The 26,508-nt window shown below is 31.9% G+C and overlaps 2 protein-coding genes across 2 annotated transcripts in view; one reads left to right on the top strand and one right to left on the bottom strand.

Moving 5' to 3' along the window:
* Window positions 1–26,508, top strand: part of LOC109595938 (nephrin) — a 160,492-nt gene that overhangs the window by 106,550 nt on the left and 27,434 nt on the right. The window contains exons 2-6 of the mRNA XM_020011375.2: window positions 2,536–2,668; window positions 7,736–7,944; window positions 18,654–18,764; window positions 19,418–19,621; window positions 24,584–24,735. Coding sequence (XP_019866934.2) covers window positions 2,536–2,668; window positions 7,736–7,944; window positions 18,654–18,764; window positions 19,418–19,621; window positions 24,584–24,735 — 809 coding nt within the window. The remainder of the gene's footprint in view (window positions 1–2,535; window positions 2,669–7,735; window positions 7,945–18,653; window positions 18,765–19,417; window positions 19,622–24,583; window positions 24,736–26,508) is intronic.
* Window positions 8,090–8,782, bottom strand: LOC126264286 (E3 ubiquitin-protein ligase RNF115-like). The gene has a single exon (XM_049961510.1). The coding sequence runs from the start codon at window positions 8,550–8,552 to the stop codon at window positions 8,154–8,156; it is 399 nt and encodes a 132-aa protein (XP_049817467.1). The 5' UTR covers window positions 8,553–8,782; the 3' UTR covers window positions 8,090–8,153.

Genomic DNA, 26,508 nt, shown 5'->3' on the forward strand with positions numbered 1-26,508 from the left:
GGTTACTTTGCAAACATTGTAATTGGAAAAGTTACGGCTCGTAACAAAACTCTATTAGATGCATCATGAATTATCGTTACTCCCGTTTAGTCAAATTACATTATAAAATTTCATTTTGGTTATGGTCGTGTTATCTTAGGATATCGTAGGATAAATTACGGTGACTTTTCTGTTTTAATTTCGAATCATACGAGAGAATTTGTATAATTTAAAGTCGAACGAAATGCAAACGCATCTCTTACAAAGGATTACTTATGTTTAAACAATCCGATTTAAATCTCGAATGAAATTCAGTTTTTTGATGTGAAACATTCAATTCCTCTTGAATTTCCATTTAAATTTCTTTTTTAGTTCTATGATCCGGATCATGGCCATGTCAGATTAATTTCTGAAGCGTAAATCCTTGTTTGATATCGAAATATTGAAGGATCTGCAAACGTTTCGAATCATTTTAAACTTCCCTGAAATCTGATAGCTGGAATTTCATTCCTTTTCTTTCTCGGCTCTTGTAATTAATTATTAAGATCAGCTTTACGTAATCCACTGTTTATCAGTTTGTGAAATTTGATAATAATATTAAACAGTATTAAAATTTCAAAGTGTGGTAGGAAGATAGGCAGTATGAAATAACTAAATAATTTCATCATGCTTTATTTTACAATTTATTACCTTCGTGCCTTAGTAATTTAACATTTACTTCTAACTATCCAATTTGTTTGTTTGTATTTCAACTTTGTATTATAGTCCATTTACCTTCCATTCTTATTGTTAATAATAAGATATTTGAACGTATTCCATCCAGCTAAATCTAGATAACTTAATCAATCGATCAAATCCAAATTATTAAATAAACCTAGTATAGTAAATTTTAAACTGGATTAATTAAATTACTAAAAATCATTTTACTGCTTTACATATATGCCGTATATGTATTACTTTAGGTGGTGAATTCTTCCATTCTATTTCCATTCATTACCCACTTGCAGTAACGAAAACTTTGTATAAATTATTCAGATTCGGAGCCAAGTGGCATTTTCCGCATCGAAGGATGCTCTCTTTCTCTTTCTCTCTCTTTCTGCCTGAGACTGCAGTTAAAATTGTAAGTTTCGAGGGCAGAAACTTTCCATCTTAAAAATGTATATATCGGGACAGAAAGTTCAACAATGAATATAAACGTTAACATAAGGTCCTAGTCGTTTTACCGACTCTCCTCGAATAAATTTTAAATGAGTCGTATTCTAATTAGTGCCCGGGACATGCACGAACTTATTTCGCGAGATAATCCCCGAAACTTGCTATACGTACCTTGAGATAACTGACTGTTCGCGGATTGTTAAGTTATTCTATGAGAAAAATTATAACTCGGTTACAATGGAATGTAATAATATGGGACTTGGTTAAATATAGAAACTTTCTGTGTTAACTTTCGACAATATTTACAAGAAACTAACTCGACTTTCTGTAACTATAAGGAAAATTGTGTTTCAGTAATAATTAAAATACGAAATAATTTTAACAAACGACTTTTTTTACGAAAGAAAATTTAGCATATTATTTTTAGTAACAGTTAAAATTAATAATAATATGATGTGTCTGTTATTAACGTATTGTTCATAAAATTTATTTCCACAATATTTATTTTTTCTATTATACACTACTACTTTTATCTTCGGTTTTTATCTTAATTATTATTAACATTAAAATCATTAATCAAACACAATGATTAACAACAATATGCAACATATTAGGTAACACAGCTACATTTATAAACAGTAATTCGCATTCACAAATGCAAAAGAAATCAAATTTAAATGGTTATATTTATTTTTAAAATTTAAATAAATTGTACATCACTAAAAAAGAAAAAACAAAATTAAATTTAAATTTAATTTTTTATTTATAAAAATGAATTATTCAATTTTGTAAAACTTGTTATATAAAATTTTTAGCATTAACATAAAAAAGGATTATGGCTATAAATATATTTTTAATTTGAAATGATATATATTTTTTTCCAATTTGAATAATACGTATTATATATAATTTATAATTTAATTTGTATTTTGATTAAAACTCGAGAGCAACTCAATATAAAATTAAATTAATCTGATGTATTCACATAATTGTATTATATGCGTTTTTAAAACTATATTGCAACTGTGAAAGAATGTGCCATTTCAATTAATTATTTCAAAATGCTAATGTAATAATAAATCATCTAATAAGTGTACAATGTAACAACAATAGTGATTTTCTTGAACGTTTTTATTGCTTTTGGCCTTCAGTACCATATAAAATTAAGTCACTTAATAAGTCACATTATATATGAAGTTGTCGTGGAAAAGAAAATAAATTTAATGAAACATGTCCCGGAAACGTTCTACGTCCGTGGAAAACCGACTATTTTCCCTTTTGCAACCTCCCGGGCTGATAACTATCGTAATCGGGAAACTTTGTCGTTTACACTTGTCTTGGAAACGAAAGTTCGGCTAACAAGAGGCATTCAAACAATTGTAATACGTATAATTGTTACAGTCCCGATGGAGGAAGTTCACGGTGTTCTTGGCAAAAAGATCGGTCTTCCCTGCGATATTTCGCCCAGAGATCGAGACGACGCCGTCGCCATGGTGCTATGGTTCAAGGAGAGCATCGGAGAACCCTTATATAGGTAAGACAATGTTCCATTATTCACCCCATTCATTCAACCAACCCATGCTAAGTTAGGCTGAAGTATTTGTTTCATTATGATCAATAAGTTATCTGATATATATATATATATATATATATATATATATATATATATATATAATATTAGTAATAATGTACCAGTTACTGCAGCGTTCAAACTTAAATAATGTGAACCTCACATTTTATGATCTTATATTTACGACGAATATTTTCGTCATAAATATATAATGATATGAAAATGATATGATTGATATTACGTTTATTACAATTCGAATTTGGTTTATTAAAGTTTTTGTTGATAGAAGCATTTTAATAGGCTCACTTTTATAATCAATCAATTTTCCGGCGTCACAAATATAATTTTCACGACGGAAATTTAATACGCCTTGAAAATCTTTCATCTGTTCCAGCACATAAAGTAAAATAACACAGATGACGACACCTTTCATAACTTGATAATATGCAAGCAAAATTTAACGTCGTGATATTAGTTATATACGGCACAAAGCTAGTTTATAGTTCTGCACGTAAACAACAATTAAATTACATAGTTGTTGCTTAGTTTACAACAAAAATGGTGCATTTAAACTGCGCGTAGACATCATGAAGACAATTAGCTTACACTGTAATTAATCCGGACACGGTGGATTTTAGTTTTGTATCGTTAACAGAGAGGCGTCATTAATTCCATGTAATCGTGACTATACTGATTCATGAATTAATAATGTATTCAATTACTGCGACCGTGGTTGAATATCTGTACAATTTTGCTTCTCTATCGAATTTATTTCTGTTATAATTAAGTAGATTTTATTCTAAGAGAAATCTAATTATATCACACCATTTGGTAGATATGTTATTGAATGAAAATCATAATCAATATTTCTTTTGGAGTTCTTTAATATTAAATAAAACAATAAGGATACTACCTAAAAAAATGCTCAATTAACTGCTTACCTTAAATTTCCCTGTAACCGCCGTAAATTAAGACATGCTTCCTTAAATTTCCTCGCTTTTCGGGCTCCGTTATCTTTTTAAACATCCGACACCTCCGCGTCTATCTGTATGCATACCGGCGCCTTTTCCCCGGCGCTTTTGCGTGAAAAATTTCTCTGACCAAAAGCCGTTTAGATTTCTATCTGATATGACATAAAAATTCTAGACGAGGTCACGTTCTTCTTGTGGCTCTCGCTGTCGTTTATAATACTGAGCTAGTGCTGCATCTCGGTATGTAAAACTATGTGAGATAGATCCGTGAAAACTTAACGAATAAAGAAAATTGCCCATACATTTCTGGTTTAAAGAGTGCGCAGCAAAATTTTTGTAGTTTATATGTAACAATAAATCAACCTTTATTTAAATTTACGTCGCCAATCATATTCTTCAACTGATTGATATACGCACAAAATACAATATTGATTTTGCTTCGTTGTTTTTTCATTTTACTGTTAATCTTTATCAAATACTCTTTAAAGTTCATAACGGTATTAATACATAAAATTATGAGAAAACAAAATTTCTGTAAATATTAATTTACGAGTTCATAAATTGATTTGAAAATTAGAGTATCTAATTGCTAAATCACATATATATATATCATTTGCTGGAATTTTTAAAATGGGGAGATTCAAATATTGATTCATTTATTTAAATGAATTTTTCCAATATTGAAATATTCGAATACTAGGTACTGCAATTTAATTCATTTTGACGAATTTTCGAATAAACGAATAAATCCCTCCAATAGAATTATGAATATTCGAATATTTGAATTACATAAATTGAATTTTGAGTTTTATTCACAACGATTTCTCGCTCCAAAGAAACTACCTTAGAAACTTAGAGCCGAGTTTATAGCCAATTTTGCCGGTGGAAGTTAATTTTTACAGTTGGGAAAGTTTAAGATACGTGGGAACGGGCACCTGAAAAATAGTTACCGTCTAGATAGATGTATGGGTAAACCACTGGGGCAGAGTATTTTGACATGGGGGAAAATAAATCCCATTGTTTTGTTTTATAACTCATCGGCGCGGGAATAATCTGGATGATGATGCTCCTTCCCTCACGTTCGCATCTTTTATTTCACAATTTTGAAATTGCTGAATTATTTGTAACATACGAACGTCTTGCATCGGGCATGGAAATAAATACAAACCTCGTGTGTTTTAAGGATCCATAAATTCTCGGTACCGAGGATATTAACGACCAATGAATAAAATTCTAACTCTTACTTCAGTTTTATTGGTAATATATTTAAAAGCATTAAAACGTCTGAATAAAATTTCAACTTAGTTCATTTTTTTACTTAAGTTTTGAAAACAATGTAATACGTTACGACATGTTATTCTTTAAAATAGAAAGGATTAATAATTTTAATTAGTCTAATTTGTTGGTTGTACTTACATCAAAGTAATTGGCTACATTTACAATGGATGGCCTACTGGCACCTGGAAAACAAATATAAACGATTAGGGAATATATATATTTTTCGATTTTAAAAAATTATGATTATTAATTAATTAGATTATTACTATATTTAAATGTCAGTTTTCAAAGCAAATAATAATATAATTTTAATATATATTTTTTATTATTCAAATGACTCATTATTTCCAATTTCTTAACAATTTATGTTTTATTTATATTTCTTAAAATGTTCTTGCAATTAGTACCAAAGTGTAACATCTCACAAATTTGAATTATTCGGTACACTTCATGTAATTTTCTTGTTGTAAACAATTATTTAAACATGTACGTTTTATATACAATATCATTATGTTTAATACAAAATAAAGTGTTTATCCTAGAAAATCTTGGTCCTAAAGTGAGCGGCATACGGTGAAGACATTGAAAAATATAGAGCGATTCGTATGCGGCCAGGCAACAATGGAATGGAATAAAAATGCATTTAGCCACTGAGTATCTCATGTTTAAGAAATTTTCGAGGATACGGCGGTCGTCTGGATGGGATACTATGCATAAAACGTAGCGGTAATACTTTACATTTATGGCTCTGGCGTTGGATCGATGTTTTCCTGCGGGCTACAAAAGGAAGCTTCGAAAAAAAACTCAAAAATTAACATTAAATATAAATGACCCAAGACCGTATTCATAAGATTCACAAGAGCAGAATACCATCAAAGAGATGGAGACATACAGCTAGTGACCATTGTTGTATAGTTATTAGAAACTTCTCCTAATTTTCCTATTACCCAGTCAAGTCCGTTTCCATTATGCCCCTGGACCGTAGCCGGCGACCAAACCCGAGACCGAGTCAGTTTCAAAAGCTGCGCCATTGTAAACTGGCCCGCAGTATCGGCAACCTTCCGAAACGATAACCCCAAAGACGGCAGTAAATTAAATGCACTCCACGGCCAAACAAATCCGTCGAATTAATTTAAACGGAACGTGTCAAGGCACATAAATGTCTTTGCGAGGCATAAACTTCGCCCAGTCCTATTCACGTGCGTTTTACACTATTGGTCCATATCATCGTTTTACTGTCTGGCTGTTAAGGAACATTTATGACCCATTACAGACTAGACTGGATGATGTATTGCTCTCCCACTGCATACGGATTAGACTAATAAAATCGTTTCGTAGCAAAGAACCGTTTTTGTGCTCGTTGTTGATTCTTATCCCGTATTATACTGTGGAGCGTGCTAGATGGCACGGCCGTTGCGGCTACTCATGGGTGCCCACTGGAAACGTGAGTAAGTAATGGTTTTCGGCTTGGGATAACAACTGACTAATTGACGATTTCAGTACGAATTGACCAGTGTTTTAATTATGTCTTGATGAATACTTTTTAAAAAGCTCTTTTATTCTTCTTCTTTATAGTATGCAGTTGTATTTGAATACCAATTTTCCACTTTAAAGTAAGAATTTATAGAAACAATTTCATTTTATAACAAAAATATTTATGGTACATCAAACCATTAAAATCTTCCTTTATAATAAACAAATAAATTTCCGATGATGAAAAAAAAAAAATAATAGAAACATTATACCGATTACAATATTATAAATCTTAAAAGCACTTAGAAGAAATAAAGGATAAAATCAATTTGGTTTATTAGAAATTAGAGGTAGCCGGAGGCAAAACGCACTTGGCGGGACGCCATAAATACGCGATACTAATTGTGTGTCAAGCCGGGTTGAGGAATTTACGGCTAGAAAACGTTTTCATTACAACGTTAGTTGAACATTAGAGCCCGAAAAAGCTTTTATTGTCTCACCGAGTCGGGGCGCGCGGACGCAGTAATGAATATTCATCCTCCGTAGAAAAGCCGATCTCGAGTTTTCTGGGCCGCGTGGCGGTTTTAATAAAATACTTAAATCAAGTTAAAGGACAAGGAGACTGGAAGAGGAATAAGGACGATTGTGAGCGGCGAACAGATTTACTCACGCGATGATGACTGCGAGTTACGACCCGGCTTTAAAACCGGTAATTTTACCAAGTACGTGTAAAAATCTAGTTTTATTGCTACATCATTACGTTGTTACTGGGTCGCACCAGTTTTTTAATTACTTTATAAAACCGTCAAACGAAACTAGGCTGCAAATTTTCTATTTCGGTATTTCACCGTTTCTGACACTTTATTTTATAACCAATAAAACTTTGACTAATGCCTTAAATAATAATTAATTATTGGTATTAATCCTAATTGTCACGTTATATTATGTCAAAACGTACATTTTCTTAAAAAATAACTCAAAACAAAATGTATATAACTTGTAATCAAGCACTCGCTTGGGGCCCGTCAACATGAGCGTCTGGTCCAGACCACATTTGTCTATTAATTTAGCAAACTGTCAGACCTAACCTAAACTTAACTTTTATTTCAAAAGATAATATTTTGTGTAATGAGTTTCACTTTCAAAACAAGAAAGTTTCGGCTTTGACTTTGCTGCAAATAGCCCCTGATAAATAACTAAGTATTTTGGGCATATTTTGTGAAAATTACCAAAGTGGCCACATAACATGCCCTGCCCCAATTTAAACAACAAATTTTTGATTCCTGTTAATTAGTAATTATATTTTCAGTTTCGATGTGAGAGGTAGACAATTTAACCAGGCAAAATTATGGTCATCGCCGAGTGTGTTCGGTACACGAGCTTTTTTTCGTGCTACCACATCACCAGCGACCCTAGTTATAGATGGTATAGCGTTATCCGACGAAGGCATCTACCGATGCCGGGTGGACTTCAAGGACTCCCCCACCAGAAATAGTAGAGTTAACTTTACAGTCATCGGTAAGTATAACTAATGAAAACCGTAGAAATTTCAAATAAAATGTCATAGCATGTTCATTTAGTTATAATAATAGTTACAAACCCATTTGCAAAGGCCACTTTATATTAGCCTTACTTAACATAACCTAACAATAATAAACAAATAAACATTTTAAATAAATTTTATTTTATGGTTAGGGGCCATACAAATATATTTATAATGGTTTACATTAACGTCTATCAATGTTGACTTGGATATTTACTTCGTCGCCATCGCTGTCACTAGTGTCGCTGACGAAGCCTTCAGAAACGTAGTCGCTTCCGTCTTCAAACCAAAAATCCAAACGGACCGGGGTGAATGGTCTCTGACTATCCCTCAAATCCGTTCTGCACAAGGGACAGGTTGTCGTCAGCGTCAACCAATGACCAATGCAATGGCCGTGGTATAAGTGGCCGCATGATGTTTCACGGCATTCCTCGTTCAGGATAAATTTTTCAAGGCAAATTGAACATTGCGTCCCTTCACTCACTTGGTCCTCTGTGACATGAACAACCTTATTAGCTTCTATTTCTTGGGGCGTCAATCCTTTGTTTGGCAACTGCACGGTAGAATTGCCCGATGCAGCCATGTTTAATCGCTTACAAATAGGTCTTCCAAAATTCGAATCGAAAACTGACTGAATATTCTAAGTTTGTCGGAGCGGTTTTCGATGCGTGCAGCAGTATTAATTGACGATTGAAATTAAATTGATGGGAAGTTGACAATAAAAACTGCCAACGTAAAACAAATTAATGTCAGCAGTAAATAAAACTTTCTCGTCGAAGAAATATTACAAAATATCAATAAGTTTATCAATTTTATATTTTTTTGTTTCAATTCATACCCAATTTTCTAATTTCTTTTAATCCTAACAAAATATTATGAATAAATTTGTAAATATCTGGCTGACATGATGTCTAACTTGTCAGAAAAAAATGAATGAATAAAAATGAAGATCAATAATTTTAAATAACCATGTAAACATCAATTTAACAAAATAACATAATTATACATTTTAAGCAAGTTTAAGTAGAAACAAAACCTATAAATTACATAATATTATAAAAATCTAAAATGATTTTAATATTTATTTATAAGTATTTATAAATACACTAATATGAATTCATTTTTGTTAAACGTTTTACCAGACCTAATAGCCGGAAATTAATTTTTAACTTGAAAGAAAAAACATCAAACGAAATTTCTCGATAGCCTTTCTCCATCTCGAGTAAATATTGTTAAAAGCATATTAATACATATACAATGAGCACAAGTATCGAAACTACCTCACTTTGATGTATCAATAATGCAGTTGTAAACAAATCAAATTACAAAGAACGGTTTACATTAGCTGTTTATATTTTACAGTTTTGGAAAACTTGATACATTTTCAACAGATCGTAAAATATATGTTACAATTATTATAATACATAAGAGGTGGGCTGATAAGTTCACATAAACGGCGCTACTAGTATTAAATCCATATGATTTTCAGTTAGCCCTAACTTTCAAAAGATACGTGTATAAATTTGACAGCTGTCGTACTATACATTTTGAGTGAAGTAACTTTTGTTAGTTGGATAAAATGGAATCTCGCTGTTCAATCGTAATAAACCTGAATTTTTGCGACGATATGTGACAATGGATGCAACATGGCTCCATCATTTCACACCGCAGTCCAACCTAAAGTCAGCCGAGTGGACTGAAGCCTATTTTGAGACAAATGGTACTATAAAAATGGTATCGAAAAATTGTATGACCGCTATAATCGTTGCATCGCCCTCGAAGGTAACTATATTGAATAATAAAATCAAATTCTATCAAAAAAGATTTTTTTATGCTAGCCTACGAACTTTTCAGCCCAACTGTAAATCAATCAAATCATTTCTGTTAACCAATAATATCATTTAATTCTTTTATTTCGTTGAGAAATATTGTTTATTGATTTATTATATATAATGAATATAGGAAGCATTAAAACAGATATTGCTTGTTAACATGAAATAGGCAACATAAATCGGTATACATTATGGGAGTATTTTATGTTCATTGTTAATAAAAGAACAAATAGGAGCAGCATAAATGAAATTAAGAGCAAACCAAAACGATTTCGTACCTTCCTATGAAAAGTGAATTTAACGACTATCAATTTTAATTTCTCCCTAAGGCACAGAAAATGTTAAACACTTCCATTGTAAAATAATGTGAATTTATTTTCGGTTTTCATGACAAATACATTTATGATGAAAATTTCTAGACCGTTATAACTTATAATGTAGGAAACATAAATTCTCAAGTGGGACAACACGTTTACATACATAAATCCTTTCTTATCTTCATGAAAAACAAATACAACAGAGAAAATCCTTCACGTTGGCAAAGACAATCTGCATTATACATATAAATATATTTTTATACCGAAATTTTAAAAAAATACCATTTATTATTGTTGTTTTCCAGATGCATTAAATGTAAATTCAAACAACAATATTCTTCTACCAAAAAAAATGCTTTTTATAGACTACACAAATAATAAATACGTGCATTTATTACAAATGCTCGTCCGTATTATCTGCATGTGAATAAAGAATTTCGAACGTTTTGAACTAACTCGAGGAAATTTTACACGGACAGTAAATATTAATAATTCTATTGTGTTATATATTCAAGAATATAAAGCGCGCCAACAACTATTGTTCATCGAACTTTATTATTTTGAGTCAGAATGTAGAGATACGTGTAACAAACGACGTAAGTATGTGTTTGCAACTTTCAAGGGACGGTTATTTTACGTGACAAACACCATAATACTTGCATAGCAAAATTTCCAGAGTCGAGTAGGTAACTCTTTTAATAATTCTAGTGTATTCTCCAGCGTAAACATATTTATACTGTTTCCCCAGCTATGTCACAGGAAATCATTCATGTTGAACGCAAGTAGTACATATCAGATTATGTACGACGACTTTTCTCGCGCTCCTTCCAAACATACATCAAATCAATACGGGGCACTTATCCTTTATCGCCCCGACATTTTCGATTCACCGATGTGCAAAGTATGATTATGAAGCGAATCATCGAATCGATATTTGTAACATCATCAACGCGAGAGATTTTTATTGGTCGGTTTTTCTTTTTTTCTCGCGTCAGAGACAAAAAGCCATATACCATTTATCACATGTCTAAAAGATGTAACGTCTGAAATGACAATTTGTTTTCCTTGGCTCATTGATATTGAAGCCCGGTCCTCCCTGAGAGTGCTCAGATAAAGCGCAATATCGAGGCCTTTCTTTTATAAGTATTTGGACGGAATCGGCTTCCGTTTTGAAAAACTACCCGCCCGTAACGGCATTGTGTTTCGTGTGTGAGATGCAACATTTATCTTATTCGGGTTATGTTTTTTTTTTTTCGTTTGGTCGTTTATTAATAATATTTCATGCGGGACGCACACTTATCAGTTCATACAATGGTGCGTGAATTTTAATATACATTTTAAATAATCATTCTCAATTACTATACATGTTCGTTTTATATGTATATAAATAAATTAAATTGAATTACGTGTTTTGAATTATTTCAACATAATAAAGCTTTACTGGTACGTTTAAATTAAATATTAAAACTTATATTATATATTCACATATTTGCTTTCTTATTAAAAAATTTCGTAATTTTCTCATATATTCCTGAAAACAAAATTATTTAAATGTATATTAAGATTTTGCAAATACGAAGGATTTTTTAAAATCTTATTTATTTTTACTGCATATTGATAAGTGTATGTCTTTTTAGAAAAGAAACTACCAATACCTCTTATTAAATATGAATTATAAATTTAAGATTTATCTTAATTACACACCATTGTCCTTGACATTATTGTTTTTTATTCGGTTTAAAATTTTGTTGATTTATTAATTAAATCTATGATTTTTAAATTTCTTTATACATGAAAATATTATACGAACAAATATGAAACACTGATAAAAATCGTTCCCACATTAATCTTTTTTTAAGTACCTATAACCGTGAACGCGATATACTTTTTATAATACTTTATTAAAACCCACTGAAGAATTCTTAATATCGTACTATTTATTTGAGCCATTCTCGAAGCACCTTGAATAAAAACTTGAGCTATAAAAACTAATATTAATAAACAATAAATTAAACAGAAGTGACATGTTGACGAAATATGTTGGTTTGATGCGACAGTGTAGTGCCCTTATATAAATTAGTCGGGGATGCTGAGTGGACACACTTGATAAATCAATAAGGAAAAATCTGCCAAAGCCGGTACACAAGAGGGACTTTTATTGCACATTGAAGATCCTTTCCTGATAAAAGGACCACGTCGCATAAAAAAAACTCGTGTGGCCCCATATCGGACACGTCTATGAAAACTCCGTTCACCTGTACGTATAATTAAACCGTTTCAGATTTAATTATACGGTAACAACAAACACCAGGTTAATTTATGAGATCTCGACTTTTTATAAACGACGCAATAAATCCGGAATTCCTGGTAAGAAACGCCGAACAAACAAAGCAGATCCTAATAAGAGCTTACGATACTTAATAATAATACGACTCGGTTGTTTGTGCAATATTTTGTAAATTTCATTTCGCTCGTAGCAAATAAAATTTAATAACGTTGCGAGCGCGGCAAAAGGGACGGAGAGGCAGCGCCTGTGCCGGAGGATGATAAAAGTTCACCTCTTCATGTGTTGATTAATCCAGATGGTGCATTTCTCCACCCCTGAAACCGCAATTCCGTCATCTGCTCAACACGTAAATGTAATCATGTAAATTAGATATGCAAATACTGCTCTTTGCGCTCCCGAGACGTTGTTGAACGTTTTTGAATTCGAGATGTTTAACCTTCAGCTTTGTTACTAAACTTTCCTCCTCCAATATTTACACTTTATTACATCCATCCCTGCACGGAGAACCCGTTAATGTTTACACTCTATTTTTCAGGAATTTTTATCCAAAATTTTATGTTTATAATGAGGAAAAATTTTAATCAAAAATTAATTCACTACAACGTTGTAGTTATCCTTTAGTCAGCTTCCCTCCGTAATATAAAACGGATAAATTAGAATACATTTTGCAGATGTTTGAATGAATTTGGGACATTTTGTTCCAGTTATACTTAATGAAAATTTTTCATTCAGTTTGCATGAATAATTAATATATACATCCAATAATAAAATATTCTCACTGAATCGTTATTCAATTAATCGCCTTTGTTTTTATAAAATCTTCGTCAAATATTTGTCAGAGTTACATAAATATATTTTGCGATTGATGGCTGTCTAACAAAAATGAAAACCTAGATTACATGAAGCTCGTTTTAAGTCAATTTAGGTGTGTTTTGCATTTATAACACAAAACGTGTCTTAGAATCAAGGAGCTACATTAAACGGACATGTATTTTTAGTCTTCTATTATATTATTAAAACTGTTGATTTATAATTAGAAAATTATCTCGGAGAACAAAATTAACAGGCCTCGCAAACTTTTTGTTTAACTTTGTAAAATTAGATTCCACAACTGACGGTTTCTACTGCATATCCTGCGATTTGACTGCCTCTAATTATTTAATTACATTTTCCTTCGGTTTAATTGAAGTAGCGCTCCGCTGTAGCTTTTAATAAATAATGATTTTTTTCTTCCATGAATTGGTTAGGAAAAAGTTCTTTTACCAAGGTATTAATTAACTAAGCACTAATTTTATCATTCTGTAGGAGAAATGAATGTACTGACACGAATTGATACGTTCATTGTCATTGAATTTGAATCGATATACAGAATATATTTCAAATGACTGTTACGTATAAGGTTTCAGTGGAAATTGCCATTTTATATATCCTTTTTGTTGTGCCGACAAAATGTAAAATGGTATGCACAACATTCTGATTTGTTATTTCCCATTTCCAATGTTATCTAAATTGTATTTATGCGAGTCAAAGTTTCAATTTTTACCTATGCTAAACAATTTTCCGAGTTGGTATCGCGGCGGGAAAGCAAAAAAGTTTAAGTGGATCAAGATCCTGGGTCAGGAGGGAAGTGCGATAACAATTTAACTTAGATGACACAAAAAGTAATAAAATTAGGTATTGATTTAGGGATTATGTTAACAAAATCCCCGTAAATATTAAATTAGATTATTTTTATTATTGAATATTTGTTTTAATTAGGTTTGTCAATTAATTAGTTAATTTAAATTTAGTATCATTTATATGTAAATTGCTTAAGAAAGTAAAATTTAATATAAAAAGAATGAAGAAGGAATGAAAATCTTATTTCCCAAAATTATTATTCAAATTTAATTGATTTAAAATAAATGGGAAATATTAATTAAAGTTCAATCAGTTTCAATCTGTGAAAAATATATACATAAATATAAATAATTGATGGAGTCTTTCCTTAAAAAGTTTTGGATATTTTTCAACCGAATTTTCAGATTTATTATTATTAATTATTTTTTAAGTTTGTTATTTAGTATAAGTATCAAATAATAAATATTATACTATATTATTCAAAAATAAAGAAGCTTAAATCTGTTATAAATAAATAGGATGCCACTACTTTCACTTATAAGAATTTTATGAATCTTTACCTTAAATATATTTTAGATTTGCTCCCTCTGTTTAGAGATTTAAACTATTATTGAAATTTGTTTGTTAATTAATTAGTTACAACACTAAAATTAAAGAAGAAAAACAAGAATGAAAAAACTGTCTCAAAATCATTATTAAATTTTCTAATAATATAATAAAAAACTAATTTATCCAACCGAAAATTAGTTTGGCACTTCTTTCAGTTCAAATCAGTAAGAACTGCCATACATAAATATCAAGAATTTGTTGAACCTTTACCTTAAATATATTTTGGATCATTTGTTTTGATCCCCATTTAGAGATTTATATTCGAGTTTCAAGTTCACCTTATATCAAAGAGTCTTCTCGTCTCCATCGTGGCAGAAAAGTAAAAAAGTTTAAGTGGAGATCTTAGGTGGTGCGAGGGATCGTTGCTGGAATAAGACGACGACGTTTCGAGTTCGCAGAAGAATGATGACAGTAAAAATTGTCGGATAAGGGACGGACGGACCGCAGAGGAAACGGCCGATATACAACTTCGGCTTTCCCCTTTCCGTTTTATATCGCCTGGGCCGATGCCACAACTCATGTGCTCGGCTTCACAATGGCAAAACATGCATGCAACAAATGCCGTCGGGATATATATTATCTAAGATTTGCCGAAATTATGCCCGCTTGTTTTTATTTATGGGCCATATAATGCGCCGTTTTTTTTTGCAATGTTTCGCTCTTTTTACGGTTCGCATAAAAATTATTGTTAATAAAAACTGGACGCAGCGAAAAAAAAAACAAGGGTCGCCATTAAATTGGAATTGTGTCACTCTTGCCCCATTTTTTATCTTAAAACGGTTAAGTATCAAATGATAAATCGTTTGTTTAATTTCAACTTTGTTATTTGTAATAATTCTGAATTTAGTTTTTCCACACTTCGGTAACAAAAGGTTTGGCTGCAATTGAATTGTTTGAATAAAACTCTTTAAATGTAAGATAATGCACCTTGAAACCTGCATAAATCAAAGTTCCATCTCTACGAAAAGTACCTTAATCAGAATTCACAGAACGCCACACATCCAAAGATAATACAATAATTTATGCGGAAAGGTTAAGCCAGTTATTAAACTCCCCACAGCCATCGCGGTAATTAATTACATTAATTGAATTATTTCCGATCAATGAGTTCGAGCGCGCGGTCCGTTTTGACGGTGGCAAGCAAGAAGCAGGTGGGGCGAACAATATGGGGCCGTAACGGCGGTAGATAAGGGCTGCACATTGTTGGAGGAGACGCCGCGGCGGAGAAATCGACGGTATCTGATGGGATAAGCGGCAGGTTCATCTTCAAAGTGCACCGTCGCATTTAGAGTGGGCGCCGCGCCCCTCCCGACTCCCCCTGCACTAATAAAATTACCTTATGCAGCGCTCCGGCCCCCTAATCTACCCCGAATTTGGCCCATCGACGCTTATTGGCGATGCTATCTAATTAAATTGATTAGCAGACCCGACCACTAAGAAATATTCCACTATTTTAGCTACACAAGATCTAATAACAATATCCCATTATCCTTTTTGAAAATTAAATGATATATTACCTTCAATAGTACAGTTACTGTATTGGTTATTCCTGGAGATTCAGTTTAAAGTACGGTGTAAAATGTCCTTAAAATTCTTCAAATAACTACACGACTAGCAGCAATTTATTACAATGGATGTAAAATGGACGAAAAACACAATCTGGCGGTTTGGAGTTTCCATTATTAGACATGGGTATAAATCATCCTCGGAAAATTACATTTAATATTTTGAATGAAGGCAAGAAAAACTGAGACGAAACATTTATCTTAAAACGTAAAAGCCCGTTTTACAGTCGGCGCAGTAATTGAATTATAAAAGTTGCAAATTCAACTCTAACCTCGTAAAGGTAAAGTAATATTGTTAATAAGAACTTAATTGTTATTTAAATTAAAACAAATGTATTCCCATTATGACATTCATTTATTTATGTAAACTATGGCGCTGTTTCCCCGCCTAAAATTTAATCTTTAGCGTCGGCTCGTAGAGCGAAAACGGCCTTATGAATTACTAAAGCTTAAAGTGAGATATTTTCCCTCTGGATATACATTCAAGAATAGTGGCCGGATCCACGCCAAGACAAATACGAATTGGAAACTTTTAAAGCTCGTCCAGAAAAACTTCGGACTCAATTTCATGACCTTAATTGAAACGGGAAATTTGGCTAATCAAGTCTGATTTAATTGTGTGCATCTACTTCAAATGCAGTTCTAGCGCTTCACTTCCATTATAATGTGTAACTACATTTTATCAAATTAAAACTCTCCAATTCTCTAAAATTTTAATTAATGTAGAACAAATTTTATATTGTGACTGAACTACCAAGAATTGTTAATTGTATGCTGATGTATTCCGATAAGATTTTTAAGATATACGTTTCATTAAAACTCCCGATGTCAACTTTCCAGAAGTTCAGAATTACAAAATTGATCTGTCAACTGTTATGAATGACTCCTTGATAATAAGTTCATTTGAAAGTACCCTAGATTACATTTAAATAAATTAATGAGATTAGTTTACTGTTGCCAAATACAAATCCATTTCTTGAACTCCCACACTCGAATTCATTGGAAACAAGAAAAATCAGCCGTCTCAAGGAAAAAAAAATAAATGAAGGAGAAACTTGACATTCAACAAAACAAGATAAATAATTGAAAAGTCTGATATACTGCCTGGGGTCACGAAAAGTGTCACCTAAATAGACTGAATTGAAAACTATACCCGAAATGATAAGTTAACCACGGATTCCTTTGTGTCTCGTCGCCGTGTATATAGATAAAATGTAAATCGCGGCGTATCATCTCATTTTCTAAAAAGCAATTTAAGTTCGACGGGAAACTGTTTTATATTTATACCGTGCGGAGGACTTTCGAGTGGGTTTGATTTATGAAATGCCACGGTTTCAATACCGACTTGTAAATTACAGAAATTTACGTTACGGTTAATAAATCGGATTCGCCGGTTTACTTTGTGTTTAGGCATAGAGTGAGAAATTTCGTGTTTTATGGAAATTGGTCTTTAAACCATATCAAGCTTATCCATTGTTTTTAATCTTTATTTATTGTCAGATTATTTATTGTAATTTATTAATTGAAGATTATTTCCAAGATTAGAAATTTGATAACCAATTCTCTGGATGAATAAATTAAATGGTTCTAAGCTTTATTGCTAGATATTATTTTCTTGAAAAATTTATTTTTTTTATATAAAATATATTACCGACATATATATACAAATATAACACTGTATATAATCTAACCGCAATATCTTTGAATAATTTAAAAGATTTTACGGAGTTATTTACACGTAGCGCAACGCCCCATCCCGGTTTTACATTTTGTTGACATAACATATTTGCCACATATATCTGATATAAACTTTCCCATATCAACCCTAATCTGACCCTGTTTTACCAATTTCTTTTCCAAATAAACCGAAAATATCTCGGCGGAGTCGGGCTCGAAGCCATCAAAACTTTTTCTGATGTTACCAAACAATGAGAAAGTTAAACATTTAGTTGCCGAGCAAAAAGAATGAAATGTTAAACGCAGCAAACTTTCCTGTAAACCATCTGTAGTTTTAAAAATGTATTTGCCGACTTCGAGACACGGTATTTTGTATGGATGAAACTTTTCTATTGAATCCCAGTGACAATAATTAAAGCTAAGGCCAGAAACATTTATAATTTATTTTTGCAACGTAAATTTTATTTATTTCAAATACACTTTTAATTTACTCTTGTTCATTGTTTTAGTCATTAATTTAACTTTAATTATTTTTAATTAATTTAAATTGCATTTATTTTGCTTAATTTATTTAACATAAATCATGCTTTTATTATTTGTAAAACAATGAAATAAACAGTTCGTACATAGAGTAAAAGTTTTAATTAAAACATAAAAAATGGATTTAATAATTTTATTATGTGAATTTAACTGTCCCGAGATTAATTGCATACACTAAAGTAGGAAATCATATTTTAGTAAACAAGATATATTTATGTATATTTATTTCCTTTGCAGTACCCCCGGAAAAAATTCATATATACGATGACAAACGAGTGGACAAGACCATAATTCTAGGCCCATACAATGAAGGTTCGGACGTGAATCTTCTCTGCGAAGTCAAAGGAGGTAGGTTGCCGTTAAATTTTACTGATTACCAACCATGAATAACTATACAACTATTATAAAAAAAGTATGCTACTAATGTTCCTAAAAGATAATTAATGCAGTTAATTTGAATACTTGCGAAAATTTTGAATTTGTTTTAATTTCAAACCCAAGTCGAGTTCCGTAATCAAATTTGATTTACGCATAAATTACAGCCTATTGAGCATTGTAGTTGAATATTTTATTGCAAGTTAAGAATGCAAATCGTTAGAATAAATATTAATTATCATACCAGCGATTGTCGGTATTCATTTTTGCTTTAATCAATTAGCACCAACGCAAATCAGAAAGTTCCCGAAAGAGTAACAAAAACCCGGTCGTTTTAACCATAACAATAACGTAGATAAATATTTGACGTTGGATCGCCGGAATGGGTTTAATTTGTGATATTTTCCCTGTGTTCGAGAAATTACGGCCTTTATAAGCGAACATATCTAAATGATAATTAAAACGGCGTAGTCTTTACCGTGTCGGGTTTAAAATGCAACTTTTGCAAATATCAGAGACCAACAGAATAAATAACAGCACTTTTGATCATCAATTAGAGTTTTGAGAGATTGCAGCTGTGTTTGCTATCAACTAATTAAGGTTTCCCATATTTCTATATTTTTCAGGCCGTCCTAGACCAAGGGTGTATTGGTACTTGGAGAACACAGTGATCGACGACTCGTACGAGATCAGGTCAGACGGAACCGCCGTCAATCATCTCGTGTTCCCGAAAGTCGGTCGACAACATTTACACGCAAGACTGTCATGCCATGCCAGCAACAATAATCTCGTGCCCCCAGAGACCAGAGCTGCTGTGTTAGATATTAATTGTAAGTAATCTCCACTTATTTCTCATGTAAGCGTGTACTAATAAGAAATGTCTTCTCACTGTGTTATGAGGGATTTATCATGACTTGCGGTTAGGTAATATTTTACTGCTTACACACTAAATTTACCTCCGCAATTTATAAGGTCACAACCAAGGATTGTTCTTGTTAATTACATATGTAATATACATGGTATCTCTGGAAAGTCTACACAGTGTACCGCCAGGTAGAGTGCGACTAAAACTAACTTTAGCTAAACTTACAAAGTTATTTGTACTTTCAATTGTTAAATCAGTTTTTTATCATAATTTAAAATTAAATTTCCATAACTTAGTGGTTGTGTCTTAGAGCTTTTTTATTATAATAATTACACCTTTCATATTTCTACTGATAACAAAAACGTGAATGCAAATAAATAGATGTTGATAGTAACTGGCAAATTGCCAATTATTTACACGCATGTAAAGATTTATACGACAAAGAAAGTTGGAGCATACTCTTCGCCTAGTTTCTTCGTAACAGTTGCACTCTATCGGTGTCATATCCTTGTTAAAAATATTATTTTTATCTAAAGAATATCTGGAGCAGCAATAATTTTTACGACGCACTCAAATAATTTTAGCCAAATAGGATAAGTCATTATAAATTTATAAAGATTAGTGCGTTGTAAAGACCTTTTAGATACGCCATGTTAAAAATGTTGATAAGCCTTGAAAAAGATTAATTCAGGTCATTAGTTACCAAGTATAGTAGCATTTAAGTTGTAAAAAATTATCAAAATTCCACCTGCACTCTATAATATTTAAACACCTTAAGAAAATAATTTTTGTATCTTCGTTTCCATGATACAGAAATTCAAAAGTTTATTTACGACCACTTAATGTTATTTCGACGGTTGGCGCTGTTCATTAATAATCTGTAACTTGGGGAAGTTATAAATCAGAACAAGAAACTTGGCTGACCGCACGTTAAAAATTAATGAGCCTCCACATTTAATTTCAATCAGACTAGCGATTTGTTTGTGCCGATGTTTTGGGGCGTTTTGAAAACTTGGACGTGCATATTTCAGATAGCCCCAGACTTACGGATAATTTATTGTCGAGATAAAATCCATTGGAAAAGTTTGAACTTTATGCACTAACACTTGTACGCCGAATGGCGAAGGCGTGGACTTTTCGAGCGATTAATTGAACCTGTCAGATTCTACAACTGAGTAGCATAAATACCAGTTCGGGATCGATCCGTTCCGTGCCTCGGAGATACAATAAAATTGTACAAGTTCCGGTTTTATTCAGCTTTGTAACACTTCGAGGATGGATCGAGTCGTTTCTCAAGTGCTTGCTGCAACAAACTATCAAAAATGAATGTAATATCTAGATTTTTATGTTCAATTATACAAAGACAACTTTTATACTGATTTCTACTGTGTATCATTTTTAGTTTTACAGCGTATAATTTTTTTATTACCGTACTTCAACATTGACTGGATTAAGAAATTAAAGTTTTGCCCGTGTTTACTGCAAAATTTTATTAATTTATGTTGATCGTTACATCAAACTGCATATGTGGGACGGTAAGCTTCAAGGAACGGAACAGAGTAAACACAATTAGTCCAATAATCGCTTGGTACCATATAAATTACTAAGTATGTTTTAAGAGCAATTCGCTTTGATGTCGCCATAACCGGGGATGCACTTGCACGGACAATTCAATAATTAAAGCAGCTTATGTTTGTCGTTGGAACGCCGTGTGTTGAGCACCGTTTAAAACCGATGAGGGTTATTTAACTTGATTGACCCTTGCCGAGTTTCACGGCCCAACAAACTGATATTTGAGGCTAATCGGTTCGAAATGACAGAAAGGATAAATAAAATTCTAAATAATTGAGTTCCTTATCGGATAGAGACGTCTAGTCAGTTTTTTTTATCTGATTTTACGTTAAGTGGTTTTATTGTGAATGTGTGTCATAGTCACCACGTTCAATTTTTAATGCTAAAAATTTATTTGCCAAGATAAAATATTATCCTTTTAACTTTTTCTTTATGAAGTCACTTTAATAATAACTGCTTACAAACTGGGTTGTATTGTTTGTTGTGCTCTGTTACTTGTTTGTTTTCTAGTTTAACTAAACTTCCATTAAAAATCAGCATACAGATGGAAACATCTCGCCGGAAAATTTTATTTATAATTCAATTTTAATCGATAAGAGCTCAAAAGATGAACAATCAAAAACTATGCATGACATGACATGAACAATTGACACCACACATTGATATGTACACTTTTAAAGCATTAAATTGATGATGTCGATATATAATATTTTAGACAGTTTTCACATTTTACGTTAATCAATTTAGTTGATCAGAAGACATAATTTTATTTCAAAAATTTGATTTTAATTCTGTCATGGACTTAATATGCAATATGTTTTACGACATTTAATATGAAGACTTCTCATTTTTCGTCTGAAAAAAATGGTATGTACTAAAGCTTTATTGGATGACATAAAAAATAATTCAACAAGTTTTTTATTTCAAATATATTAAACCATTATTCAGTAAAGTTGTAAAAAAACGTGATGATGAGCTAGATACGACAGTAAAATTTGTTAGCAACATTAAGTAATAAAAAGGAAACGATTAAACGGTCGCCCTTTGTTAACTGCACAGAATCGTGAAATTCGGAGATTGCGGTGATTTTGGGGGCGAATTTGACATACAAAGTTTCCGGGATTTTCGCACGAGCACCACAACAAAACGCCTCTCCCTAATTACGAACTGGAAACCTTGACCGGATTAAAAACAAATCCTGCCCCGCCGATTCCGAATGCACCGGCGACCTGCCTAATATGAGTTTCGCTTTGTGGCTTAAAAGTGTTGAACCCTCAGGAAGATTTTGTCCGACAGTGTTCGCCGTTGATTAATGTAGGTACCTGAATCGTACTCATGAATAATAATTTCGGTTGGCTCTTTTAAAATTTCGAGTAATCTGGGTAAAAAGCGATGATGTATGTATGGCGAAAGCACAATAATTCCCCAACACTTTGCTTTATTAAATTCGTTGAAAATGTGAGGTCGCGAGAGGCCAAACCGTACCATTTAAGAGTATTAATATTAATTTTATTCTTCTTTCCTATGTTCCTCTTCTTATCTTTAATTTTAAAAATATAAACTGACATTTTATAGAACTTTTGTATTTATAAGGAATAATTACATATTTTGCAAATTATACATTTGCACAATTCTCTAGATAAAGAATTTAGAATCATATTATCTCGATACAAGAATGTCTCTATAATACCGAAGTCGATTGAATATTATTATAAAATACCTTCTTTTACGACACAGCCCGATCTAAAATAACAAAATAATAGAATCGTAACTTTCGCCGTAATTTCCATCATCGAATAGAACGCTGGAAAACAGCTTTTTATTTTCCAATTTCACGATGTTGCTTGGCTTCTTTATACAAAACGTAATCAAACTCTCAGATAAAGAAACACGCAAATAAAATAATGTTCCATCGTATTAGTTTAAGATTGTTTAAAATGTCTCTTTGTATATTAAAAATCTGTATAGTCAACAAACAAACATATACATTATAAAATTGAGAAATTATTTGTGACAAAAATTGAGCATTAAACAAGAAATGAATTAAAATAGCATTTTCTTAAATAAGGGAGACCTTTTATGTGAACATTTCTTGCTGTTAAAAGTCTAAAAGAAAGACACCTTGCGTAAATTAAATAGCCGAAACAGTATTGAAACAAACATCGCACTCGATTCGATTCAATTTGATGTAATTTATAGTGTCTGCGCTCTGCAAATGTAAAATGTGTTCGTTTCGTTTATTGGAGATATCAAATTTCGCATCTACTTAAGCGCAAAATAGAGAGCTCGACGGCAATTTTAGCAATCAATTATAATTTCACACAAAAGCGTCACTTCAAAGATGCGAGATGATTACGTGGAATGGGTCCCTGTGAGTGGGAATCGGCAGATGGTTTCTTTTTATCAGGGATCTTTACTATTGTAGATGTCTGTAGACGGGCAATTGAAATGTTTATTTCCAATTGAAATTCCCGATCACATATTGAACACACTATATTAAACTATTTATTATGCATACATAAAAAGTGTCGAGTAGTGTTCTTTTATTTGGAAATTTGAATTTTTAAACTTATTAAATATTTAAAGTCTTACAATAAATTTTCGAGAAAATTGATTTGTTGTTGTATTTACGGCAATTTATAAGAAGAATTGATTTTAAATAAAGGTATAAATGGAACGACTGAAAAGAAATAATGTGAAAAATTCCGCTGAGTTGAATTTCTAAAGATTGTTAAATATTGTTCGTTTCAGTCCTCCATCCATTACAGTAATGAACAATCAATTTGTGTCAAGGAGTCCTTGTGGAAATAATAACTTCCAATAATCCGCGGGAGATTACTAATAACAAGTGATTCTGTGAAGGTATTAAATCTTCCATTCTTTCAGATTATCATTTTGTGGTGAACGTGTCTGTCGAATAACTCGCCTCTTTTATTTCGCGCCTTTTTCTAAATGATTTGTTGAAGCTTAAAAACGAACTACGGTAAAAAACATATTACTTTGTGTCTACTTTATAAAGTACGCCAATAGAAGAATATATTGTAGGAAATCTAGAGGTTGTCAATATTAGGAACTCTGATTTCAATGTTACGGTTTTTGCTATTTATACCTTACACTGTTCAGCAAGTGGTTTAAGAAAAACATATTTTTAATAATAAAATGAGTTTTAATAAATAAGTTTTTCAATACAAACACAAGTGTAATTGAAAACATGGTGATGAGGGTCTAACGGAACGATCCCTAACAACAATTAAACTCCAAAGACCGAATCGTGTTAAACCTTTTTGATAAAACATGTATCTCACGCGTGTGGCACCATTTACTTTAACACATGTATTTCTTTTTCTTTTCGCAGTGAAACCCCAAAGCGTACATATTTTGACGAAGGAGAAGCAAGTGTCGGCGGAGAAAAGATACGAGGTCGAGTGTCGGACGTCGGGTTCCAGACCGGACGCGGTGATTACGTGGTGGAAGGGAAGCAGACCGGTGAGGAAAATAGCCAAAAATGTAAGTAACACGAATCAGATTAGTTGCGGGGGGGAATCCATTGGACGTGACCATATTTTCTAATGGTTGCGGCGTTTTATTTAATGTGATAAATTTTCTATACGGGGCAATGAAAATCGTTTCGGAGTCGGGGGAAACGCTTCACGATTTGCAAGAAAAAAAAATAAAGAGAGAACGTCATTAACCGGATAAATCCATAGTGATTTGTATATTTTCTTCGCATTTGCCATTTTTAAACTTAGAGAAAGTTTTAAAATTTAATTTAAATCATAAACAGCATTGTTTAACAGTTTAACAGAGATTCGTTATGAAATTACCATAATAGTTTTATTTTACACTCTCACTTTTCAACGCACGCCTGTTTTTAGTGTATTTTACACAAAATGCGAAAAATTACATAATTTAATGTTAATTAAGTAAGTGCTTCGAATAACGACTAACAAATTAATGTTGTAAAATTACTGTAACAATCCGTGATTTATTGAGTTTTCAGAGCGTCAATTTACAAGCGTAACACAACATAATGTAGATTATTTATTATAAAACAACATTATCCATTAAAAAATTAATATTTCATTTAGATTACTGCCGTGCATTTGTCAATGTACATTTAAAACTGCATTTGAAATGTGCGGATTAAACTAAACACGAATTTGTGAAATATTATCGGCCAATTTATAGTGACATATATTGGGAATATCAAAATGGAAATTTCACAATTATAAACAGTAATTTAATTTCGCGTAAATAATTTGCTTGTAATTGGATCCATAAAATTTATACGACCCAGTTATATATATATATATATATATATATATATATATATATATATATATATATATATTATTTTTTTACGTTCTCTCATAATCTTTGTCCTATTTGAAAAGGCGGTAAATAGTTTTCCGTGTACACAATTAACAGGATTAATTTATTTTAATAAACATAATTTCGCCATTAAGGAAAATTATTGTTTATTATTAATTTATGATCGTGGGCATAACTAATTTGAATGGCCTATTGTTGAAAATGTAGTGTAACATAATGGACAATTTAGTGGTTGACTGACAACTTATAATTTACAATTCCATTAATAAATAGATCTGCAATAACATAAAACCAGAATTATTTTCGATAATATTAGTTAAATAACTATAATACATTTTATTTGTGGACAGTCAGAACATTAAAAGCAATGCTAAAAGCTTATGTAGAATAAGTCAGCTTTCGCTTTAACACACCATAACGAACATGTACGTACTTAACATACACTTGTAAACAACAATCATTAAATAGAGTGAGTAAAGAATTCCATTAAAATCGGTCCGGTCAACAGTGGCGTGTTTGTTGAAAATAATAACACATTTGCAATTTCGGCCCCCTAATTAATAAGGAAAACATTATTATGCGGGGGTGGTTTCAACAAAAGGATAACGGGCCATTGCATTACAAAGTTTACGCTCACTTTCCCTCTCGGCACGGCTCCGACTGGGCGAATAATTGAAAAGCCTTTCAAAAAGAAAATTACTGCGTGCAAAAGTGCACGCTTTAAATAAGTTGCAGTTCGGGGGACGTCGTTGTTTCAGACACGAACTTAATTTATATTCCATTTGCCCTGTTTGCCGAATGAAATGCACGACGCGATTCGTTCGCAGGCAAAGAAGTCATAACACATAAAATTGAGTGAGCGCAAATGAATGCACGGACAAGTTATTTCAGTTTTTCCAGTCAGTGTGTTTATTTCTTGTAAATACGGTATGAAAGTTATATTCGAAT

This window comes from Aethina tumida, chromosome 1, assembly GCF_024364675.1.
Source record: "Aethina tumida isolate Nest 87 chromosome 1, icAetTumi1.1, whole genome shotgun sequence".
In the NCBI taxonomy this organism is placed as follows: domain Eukaryota; kingdom Metazoa; phylum Arthropoda; class Insecta; order Coleoptera; family Nitidulidae; genus Aethina; species Aethina tumida.

Bases quoted from the DNA above. Each gene is read 5' to 3' on its own strand.
- LOC126264286 (XM_049961510.1), bottom strand. From the start codon at position 8,552: ATGGCTGCATCGGGCAATTCTACCGTGCAGTTGCCAAACAAAGGATTG.